Below are 9,671 nucleotides of genomic sequence, written 5' to 3'. Positions count from 1 at the left end.
TTACTAGTTTAACTTCAAATTAAAACGAAAATATATTATAATAAAAGTAATAAAAAATTTAAAAATTAATTTGAATGAATTAAAAAATTTATACTTTTATTTAGAAGGGGAAAAAAGACACTGTTTATTTTAGCTGAGTTTTTTTTTAACCAAATGAACGGTTGAATTTTTTTAGTCGAAATTTTAATGGTTGAATTTTTAAAAAAATAGTAAAGTAATACTAAAATAACTTTATTTATTGTGAATATTCTGCGCTTTTTCTGTTCATACTTCATCTAGTAATGTTCTTCTTCTGGTAATAATAAATAATAAATTCTTTTAACTATCTTTTTAAGACATTCATTCACCATTTTCTCCATCTTCATTCACTTGCAAGACTCCTCCATAGATATGCTGGTGGTGACCCTCTTGCAGTTCGAGTTAGCTGTTGCATCTTTCTGATTTTACCTGCCACTGCTTTTCCCGGTACTCACTCTTCTTACATTTCAAGCATTCTCTCCACTTCAAACTTGTCATCACTTTTGCTTCTGTATTTAACTTGACACCATGTTCTGCATTATCATTTTTCTGCTTGGATTTGCCTTCAAGTTCTGAACTTTATTACTGGGGTTTCTCCTTCACTTGCTTGATCTGAGTCTTTCTGTTTGTGTCCAATGTTTTGTTGTTTTTTTTCTTCTTTTTTGTATTTTTTTTTGTATTTTTTGTTTGGTGTCATGGTTGGTCTCAATTTATCTGCACCAAACTTTCTTTAAGTGAAGATAAATTTTAGTGTCTTAAATAGTTTAACGGTCTTGTCCTTACATTGTGTCCTCAGTGTTGGAAGTTTGTTCTAGATAAACCACCACCAAATCTTGGGTTGGCTGCTTCACTGGCAAAGTTTTACTCTTTTTTCTGTTTCCCCAACTTCCCCTTTTTGTTTTCTTTCCCCTTATTGAGTCAACTATACTTAATAATTAGTTAGTTCAAATACCACTCATTGCTAGCTGACTTGGATTGTTGGTAAATTGCAAATCTCAATCTGATTTATTGCAGTTTGTTGCACTTCAGAGGGCTTGTGATTGTTCAACTACATATTCAATTGCATTTAAGTAAGGAGTTTTGTCTTGAAAGGACCTTATCTTCGCCGCAGCAGCCATGAAAGGAAAGAACAGGAGAAGTGGTGGTGCTATCCATATGGAGTACCTCATTCACATTCAGGAGATTAAGCCTTGGCCCCCATCACAGTCTCTCAGATCACTTCGTTCTGTGTTGATACAATGGGAGAATGGTGAACGCTCTTCGGGGTCTACCGGTGTAGTTTCACCTTCGCTTGGTCCTAATTCTGCTGCCGGTGAGGGAAAACTCGAGTTTAACGAGTCGTTTAGGCTTCCTGTAACTCTGTCAAGGGATATGTCTATTCGAAATAGTACTGCTGCTGTGTTCCAGAAGAATTGCTTGGAGTTTCACTTGCATGAAACTCGAAGAGATAAGACCACTAAAGGGCAGTTACTGGGGACTGCCATCATAGACTTGGCAGATTGTGGCGTGCTTAGAGAGACCTTGAGCATTCGTACGCCATTGAACTGCCAGAGGAACTACAGAAACACAGATCAGCCACTTTTGTTCATTCAAATTGAGCCTGTTGAAAAGAGCTGCCCTAAGTCCTCCTTGAAGGACAGCTTGTCAAAGGAGGTGACAAAGGGAAATAATGGCAGTGAATCTATATCAGAATTGATGAATGGAGAGTATGCTGAGGAAGCTGAGATTGCCTCATCTACTGATGATGATGTTTCATCTCATTCATCTGCGGCCGCAGTCACTACTTCCTCTGAGTCTAGCGCGTGTATGCCCCCCGAACATGAAGAGGTATTCACCTACATTCCATTCTCTTATTTATAGCAATATACATTTCTTTTGCTCTAACCATGTTAGTGTCTGTAACAATTTGTATTGTCCTCTAGCCTTATTCCATGGATATACTTTTTGAAATAGGAGAATATGCAGTCATCACAATGTTTAGATGGTTTGCACTTGTTGAGCAGGGTTTTAGAACTTGCCATCAAATGCTTGAATAGGATTATTTTTCCCAAGTACCCAAGTATAGGATAGGAAGAAAGCTCAAGAGCAAGGAAAAAAAGCGTGGGAAAAGGGATGAGCAAGAATAGGGATTATTTTTCATTTGTTATAACAGATTGTGCAAATAGAAAGAAGATAAGGGAGTGTATTATGAGTGAGTTGGTTAAATGAACAGGAAGGAAACTGTTGGGGGCATGAATTGAGTGATTTAGGTGGTAGGGAGGTTGCAGCCCCTGGGGCAGTGGTGCATGTTCAGTCTTTACTATTTTTCTGTTTATCATTTCATTTTACTGAGCATCTTCTTCCATAGTTGGTCGGTACGTACTATGGAAGTAAGGGGATCTCTAGTGTGATTCCAATAAAATCCCTGTTTCCTATCCATATCTAATTACATGTTTCCTTACACATTTCTATTTGCTATAAGGGGCATGGTAATGCTTGCTCGGTACATCTAAATATGATAGTACAATAAGAAAATTCTTGTCAAGCCATTTAGTAATTGCTATTTTTCTTTTCTGTAAGGGGCATGATTATGCTTGCTTTTTGCTTGGTGGGTGTATCTAAATATAATAGTATATAAGAAAATTCTCATGAAGCCATGTATTAATTGCTACTGAATTGCAGAATGCACCAAATGGACCAGCTCAAAACAGTGGTAGGAATGACAAGGAGCATGAGCATCCCTTGGCCTCAGAGACAAGAGTTGAGAAGTTGAATGAGATGGAACAAGATGCATATGAGAGACTGGAGAGGAGTTCATCCTATGTGTCCTCCAAAATTGGGAGTCCAGTAAATGGTCATACCTCTATTACAAGTACTCCAAATCATAGATCAGCAACAACCCCAAAGCAGGCTGCTTCTTTGAATGCTGATTCTTCGTCCCCAATCTTGGAGGAAAATTCTAAGAGCAGGTCCATAAGCAGTGATGATGAAAATTTGGATCAGGAGGGTTGTGAAAAAGTTTCCAATGGTAGAAATATGAGTACAGGTGTTCAAATAAACAATGACGAAAGTGATTTTGACATCTATTCTAGCAACACTACATCTCTAGACAGTAATTACCTCGTGGACAAGAATCCAAGCTTTGGTTTGGGAACCAAAGACAACTTAAGTGAAATGTTTCATTCTGATAAGCAATATCATGTAGAAGATGAATCGGTGGCACAAGGTGTGAAAGATCAAGTTAATTTGAGTAGCAATTCATATTCTTTAGGTGGGTTAGATAATGGTATGAAAGGCAATGTTCTGAAAAATGAAAGATTAAAGCATGTGAGGTCTGTAAGATCATCAGCCGACTCAGTTAGGTCTATTGGGTCACTTGGTAACAATCATCTCGCTGAGGTAAAGGAAAATGGTGTTAATGGAGATACCCAAAATAATGGAGGGAACATTAGAAGCAGTGACAGAAAAGATGCCAAGGTTTATCCAAGGGAAGCCAGAAATGCCATTTTAGATCGCAAGATTGAGCACTTGGAAAACAAGATAAAGATGCTTGAAGGAGAGTTAAGAGAAGCTGCTGGTATTGAGGCTGCTTTATATTCAGTAGTTGCTGAGCATGGAAGCTCCACGAGTAAGGTTCATGCCCCAGCTCGACGCCTTTCGAGGCTGTACCTTCATGCTTGTAAAGAAAATCTTCAAGCAAGAAGGGCTGGGGCAGCTAAAAGTGCTGTTTCAGGATTAGCCCTTGTTGCAAAGGCATGTGGAAATGATGTCCCAAGGTAAGCTTGAGTTATATTGGTTACTGCCTTTTTTTTGGGTACAATGGTTACTTCATTTTATTCCAAGTATATGTATCCATTTTTCTATTACTAGTCAACATAATATTTTAAACACAAGTTGCTGCATCATGAGAAGTTTGGGATTAATTTCTAATAAAAAAATGTATTTAATTAATTAACTCAGAAAACAATAAGCTTGTTTGGCATGAGGAAAACTTTACACATACACTGATCTGTTTCAAATGGAACAAACTAATTCTAGTCGATGCAAAAAAATAAAAAGATAATACAAGATTACATGGCAGATAAGGTGGATATCCTGCATGAAACTCTCAGCCGAACAGATCAGATTAGATATTAGAGGTTGCTGGTTATTACTGGGTAAATTGGAAGTTACAGTTTCATCATAAACTGTGCTAATTGCCAGGGTGATTAACCTCTTCTTGGATTTGGATTCAGGTTAACATTTTGGTTGTCTAATTCTATTGTGCTGAGAACAATTATAAGCAAAACTACCAAAGGCATGACACCATCTAATCCTTCTGGATCTAGTACAAGTAGGAGGAATGGAGAAGGGAATGACAAGGTAACACAACCATTACTATGGAGGGGGTTCTCTCATAGAAAAACTGAAAATACAGCTTTTGAATATGGAGGTATAGGTAACTGGGATGACCCAAATGTGTTCACATCAGCATTGGAAAAGGTTGAAGCTTGGATCTTCTCTCGCATTGTGGAATCTATTTGGTGGCAGGTAACACTTTCATCCCATATTCCCTTTCAACAATCCTAAAGTTCCCATACAAGCTCATTTATTATTAATATCAAATAATTCCATTGGTATCTAACATGGATCATTCTTTCTCTATATGCAGTCTTTGACTCCACATATGCAGCTTGCTGATGCAAAGATCACTCATAAGGATTCAGCAAAAAACTATACAAATATGTCTAGTTCATGCGATCAAGAGTGGGGAAATTTATCACTAGATATTTGGAAGAATGCTTTTAGAGAAGCCTGTGAAAGGCTTTGCCCTATCCGAGCTGGAGGGCACGAGTGTGGCTGTTTGTCTGTGCTACCTAAATTGGTTGGTCTATCCAGTTCCTTCATCCTTTCCTTCTATTTTTTTAGGCTAGAAAGCACTCAAGCTTTTCATTGTAGTACCTTTTTGTATTGTCCCTTTTCAATTGTCATTTATCTGTAGGTTTATTTAGAATGGGTAGCCGAAGAGCTTTGAAATGGATGATTGTCTAAACAAAGAACAATAAGGAGTGTATGTATTTTTCACTGGAGCTTAGTGCTCCTACTGAATCCTCATAGGAGGAATAGGGCGAGAAAAGTATGATTTCTGCAAATTGCTTCAGCTGAAGCCAAAAATTTGCAATCCCTGTCCCCTCTGGGATGGGAAACCATAAACTTCCTCAACAAACTGATGTCTTTGAATATATTAATCAATATGATATACATTTTGTCCGATTAGGTGATGAAATTGACATCAGACTGCATTTGACTTTTACTATTATAGATAATGGAGCAGTGTGTGGCTAGATTAGATGTTGCTATGTTCAATGCCATTCTTCGGGAATCTGATGATGATATTCCTACTGATCCTGTATCTGATCCCATTAGTGATCCCAAGGTTCTCCCCATTCCACCTGGTCAATCAAGCTTTGGGGCTGGTGCACAGCTAAAAACTGCGGTAATTTCTATGATCTATAGTTTTTTATGTGAACTATAATATCTGGCTGTCTACTCATGAGTGTAATTCCAACCTACTGGTATAGGTTCAATTTACTCGTGAATGCAATTCCAACTTACAATTATAGATTCAATTTACTCCTTTTATTTCTGCTAATATCCGTTTGTCTAGAATGTACCTTTAAAAGATAAGCCAGGATTATGAGTTTTTGGCCTGGAGTTCGCCACTAATATAATGAAAAATTAGAGGATGATTTGATTTCATATCTTCTATATGATGTCCATGGAGATAAGTTGGACATAACTGATAAGTTGTTTTTATCTGTGTTCTGGATTTCTCAGATTGGTAACTGGTCTAGATGGCTGACTGGTCTATTTGGTATGGATGATGACGACCCACTTGAGGATATAGATGATAATGACCTTGATAGCAATGATGAAAGTCAAAATACCTTCAAGTCCTTCCATCTTCTTAATGCTTTAAGCGACCTCCTGATGCTTCCTAAGGATATGCTCTTAAATGCATCCATCAGGAAAGAGGTTAGCCAATGAACTTGTGTTTTTCATCATAGAATTAACTTGCCATGCATTTCTTCTCCTTATTCATTCTTTCATCCTTGTTTGTGAAGGTGTGTCCAATGTTTAGTGCATCGCTAATCAAGAAGATTCTAGACAATTTTGTCCCGGATGAGTTTTGCCCTGATCCAATTCCCACTGATGTTTTTGAAGCTCTGGACTCACAGGTTAGATAAACAGATGCGCATCTAATTGTCCTTCTGTTCTCATTATTTATTTGTAGGATTTCTAGTTTGATACTTCATACATGCCTAACGAAAACAATGGGTAAATGAAATTGACATGACTCATCTCATCATATGTATAGACTATAGTTGTTTATTTGATGTACAATGTTCTATGTTTATTTGATGTACAATGTTCTATGATTATTTGATGTACAATGCTCTATGATTAATTGATTTGTGTTTAATTTGACGCAGGATGATCTTGAGGATGAAAATGAGTCTATCAGCAACTTCCCCTGCAATGCAGCTCCCACTGCATATTCCCCTCCACCAGCAGCTACCATTACAAACATTACTGGGGAGTTTGGAAGTGAATCTCAGCTAAGAAGAAGCAAATCTTCTGTTGTTAGGAAGTCATACACCAGTGATGATGAGCTCGATGAACTAAACTATCCATTATCTTCCATATTGAATATTGGCTCATCCTCATCAGCATCAACAAACTCCAACCGGAAGGGGAAAGACAGTCGCGATGAATCTGCCATCAGATATGAACTCCTCAGGGATGTTTGGATGAACAGTGAATGACCTTGCACAAATTAGATCTCACCCTTTTCCTGTAGCATTCTTGGGTGTCAATGTAAAAAGAAAGATATATATACTCTAGGTTTAACAGAACAAAAAGTATTGAAAAACGAGATGGTGCAAATGGCATGCATATAAATAATGATGTACGAGTCATTGCGTGTATCGTACAATAAGGTCATGTGAGATTAATATGAGTTGCTTATTTACGTGATTGGTTTTCAGATGCTGATTTTGCTTGGGTTGAATCTCGAGTTTGAAAACCCAAAGAAATTCAAGTACAACTCGCATCTAAAAGAAAGGGAAAGATTTGAAGATTACAATATTTAATAGCACGTGAGAATTGAGATGAAGATATGCAAACAAATTTGGCCTTTTGGCTGTAGTCAAATATGGCACGGCTTCACCAAAAGAAATAATATATGATATTTAAGATAGCCACAGAAACCTGGCAGAAAATTTTTGGTAACTTTTTAATCTTTTACAACATCACATGGTTCCTATAACATGATTCTGAGACCAGGAAAAACTAACTAGAAAAGAGACTATATTGGGGCCATTGAACAAAAAAAGACAATACCTATAGGGATTTAGGACCATACAATACGTATTGATTCATTCATACTTGGACGGTTGTACTACAGAACAAACTAGCATTCTCAAAATTTTGCAAAACAATCAACGATTTAGACACCGACACAATTTCTACGAAATTGTAGCTCTCATATTCACATATACTAGAATGCCGACAATGGATTGATGCCATTGAAGATAAACCCTTCACGCAGTTGTGGCCCTTCTTCACGCAGTTAACTTCTGTGAAGAACTAAGAGCATTAATATGCTGAAGATGTAGTGCTGCCAGAAGTCCCTTCCAGGTTTCTCCATGCCCACCTGCTACTTCAAAGTTAAGAAGCTTCTTCTGCTTCCTGTAGTAATCTTCCAACAGCTTGCACTACAAGAGACAGATACCCCCTCAAAAAATTAGTACACATAATAAGGCACAGAGTGACTACTACACTCTAGAAACAAACAAAGGCGAATAAAGTTTATCTCAAACCAGCATACTCTAAGCACATTTTTTTTTCCAGCAAAATAATCTTTTTTTAACTAAACCAAACACATGCTAAAATGGAAATAAGAAAGAGAGAGAGAGAATATATAGTCACCTCCTCTGCATGACTTTGGTCATGATCATCCTGCAATTGTTTTGTTGACCTGGAGCTAGTCATAAGAATATATTCTTGGTAAGCATTAAATTTTCGAGTTCCTAGATTCTTTTTCATTAACTCCTCTTCTGAACATTTGAAATTCACCACCAGATCAACATGAGCAATGTGGTCAAGAATCTCCTGAGAAACATCACGACATTTTTTGAGTGAATAAAATTGAAAAAATTATGAGCAGTTCGAGTCATGATTTTGAAAGATGAAATGAAACAACTTACAGCTTGAATCCTTGTTCGAGGGAATCCATCAAGAATGAACCCAGTTTCGCCTCTCGAGTATCCATCCTCCAATCTCTTCGATAGTAGCCCAAAAATAATATCCTCAGGGACAAGTTTTCCATGATCCAAGGAATGTGCTATCTGCATTGGAAGAACCCCGTGTAACACTAATATTAGTTAAGAAAATAATTTTGCTTCCCATTACCCTAATGGTATTTTTGGACTTACAGCAGAGGAAAAATTTAGGAAAAAGAGATGAGTAATGATGTACTTTCTTTTGTTTAATAAAAGAGAACGAAAAGAGGGAAAAGAAAAGAGAAAAATTGATTTTTAAACGTAAAAGTTCAATTTTTTCTTCTATTTGGTTATATTTAAATTTCAAAATTTTCTCTCTTACCTTCCTCATCTTTCCTCGGAAAGAGTACGAAGAAATGAAAGTCAATTAGAAACCCTAGAGATCGAAGAATTGATTAATTTACCTGCTGGTAGAGGGAGGAGCGAGGGTTGAGGTCCTGGCTGAGGAGCGTGGCCATGGAAATGTGAGGAACTTCTAGAAGCTTCGAGAGTCTCTGAGCGAAGAGGTGCCTCTTGGCGCCGGGCTCTCCTATCATCACCCACTGCACTCCGCGCTCGGGCGTGCAACCCTGCGCGTCCAGCATGCCACGTGGCGCGCACTCCTCTTCCACGTCGTCGTCGTCGTCGTCGTAGTAGTGGCACTGGACCGCGGCCGCCGATCCGAACCCGCGCTCAGGGCGGAGGAAGGCCTTCAGCGGCGGAACTGCGGACCTCAGTCGTGCGATCGAGGCCATGGCGGCGGTGGCGCTTTTTGTGTTGGGGTTTTGGGAGAGTGAAAATGGGAATGGCTGCGCGAGAGAGAAAGAGAGAAGCCTGAGGTTTTAAGGGGATTTTGCTATTTGGGGTTATTAGATAAATGGCACTGCTTGTGGTGTGTAATTACGGAAGTGCCACTCGCGGGCGCGTGGCGGGAACGAGAGCGATTTGCCACTAGTAGTGATTGGAAATATACTACTACGCGGGAGGGGTGGGATCCGGTGTGTGCGAGAGCACTGTGATCCCTTTAACGTCATTGGACTATTGGAGTATTTTTTTAGCAATGAATAGTAAAAAGGAATAAATGGCACCGTGGCAACGGCTTTAATTTGAGTTTGAATGGATCCGTGTTAACCAGAATTATTTTATGTCGGCTAAAGCGGTTAAAACAAACCATAAGTTTAATTATCCATTTAATTTATATAATTTTTAAATTTATCTTTTTTAATTCTTATAGTTAATAAGTGTATTTATTAGTCTTTGAAGTTGATATTTTAATTCCTCTATTATTAAAATTTTTTAACTAATGGAGTTAAAAAAAATATTTAACAATATAAATTTTTTGAGAATTAAAATATCAATTCAAATGATTAA

General features: G+C 37.9%; 2 protein-coding genes across 3 annotated transcripts; one reads left to right on the top strand and one right to left on the bottom strand.

The window, feature by feature from the left end:
- Positions 1-326: 326 nt before the first annotated feature.
- On the top strand, positions 327-7,024 carry LOC114391006. 2 transcript variants are annotated; one of them, XM_028351992.1, is made up of 9 exons: positions 327-465; positions 1,048-1,845; positions 2,680-3,773; positions 4,233-4,527; positions 4,649-4,861; positions 5,300-5,473; positions 5,815-6,012; positions 6,102-6,215; positions 6,471-7,024. In XM_028351992.1, exons 2-9 carry the CDS (start codon positions 1,135-1,137, stop codon positions 6,801-6,803), a joined length of 3,132 nt encoding a protein of 1,043 aa, XP_028207793.1. In that variant the 5' UTR covers positions 327-465; positions 1,048-1,134; the 3' UTR covers positions 6,804-7,024. The 2 variants fall into 2 exon arrangements, with proteins under 2 accessions (XP_028207793.1, XP_028207792.1); XM_028351991.1 differs by having other exon boundaries at positions 1,033-1,845.
- Positions 7,025-7,202: 178 nt separating this feature from the next.
- LOC114391007 (probable adenylate kinase 7, mitochondrial) lies at positions 7,203-9,141 on the bottom strand. Its single transcript, XM_028351993.1, has 4 exons — positions 8,726-9,141; positions 8,247-8,387; positions 7,969-8,151; positions 7,203-7,754 (listed from the first exon to the last, which is right to left on the bottom strand). Exons 1-4 carry the CDS (start codon positions 9,053-9,055, stop codon positions 7,602-7,604), a joined length of 807 nt encoding a protein of 268 aa, XP_028207794.1. The 5' UTR covers positions 9,056-9,141; the 3' UTR covers positions 7,203-7,601.
- Positions 9,142-9,671: the final 530 nt, after the last annotated feature.

Source organism: Glycine soja, chromosome 16, assembly GCF_004193775.1.
Source record: "Glycine soja cultivar W05 chromosome 16, ASM419377v2, whole genome shotgun sequence".
NCBI lineage: Eukaryota > Viridiplantae > Streptophyta > Magnoliopsida > Fabales > Fabaceae > Glycine > Glycine soja.
Note: the sequence above shows the minus strand (reverse complement) of the source record. Positions and strands in the feature narration are given on the sequence as shown.

What these genes read in the sequence shown, in the direction of transcription:
- LOC114391006 (XM_028351992.1), top strand. Translation starts at nt 1,135, where the DNA reads ATGAAAGGAAAGAACAGGAGAAGTGGTGGTGCTATCCATATGGAGTAC. An exon ending in TGTGGAAATGATGTCCCAAG is followed by an intron (nt 3,774 to 4,232) that starts GTAAGCTTGAGT and finishes ATTTGGATTCAG; the next exon opens with GTTAACATTTTGGTTGTCTA. An exon ending in GTGCACAGCTAAAAACTGCG is followed by an intron (nt 5,474 to 5,814) that starts GTAATTTCTATG and finishes TGGATTTCTCAG; the next exon opens with ATTGGTAACTGGTCTAGATG.
- LOC114391007 (XM_028351993.1), bottom strand. Translation starts at nt 9,055, where the DNA reads ATGGCCTCGATCGCACGACTGAGGTCCGCAGTTCCGCCGCTGAAGGCC. An exon ending in GCTCCTCCCTCTACCAGCAG is followed by an intron (nt 8,388 to 8,725) that starts GTAAATTAATCA and finishes CTTCCAATGCAG; the next exon opens with ATAGCACATTCCTTGGATCA. An exon ending in ACCAAAGTCATGCAGAGGAG is followed by an intron (nt 7,755 to 7,968) that starts GTGACTATATAT and finishes TGTCTCTTGTAG; the next exon opens with TGCAAGCTGTTGGAAGATTA.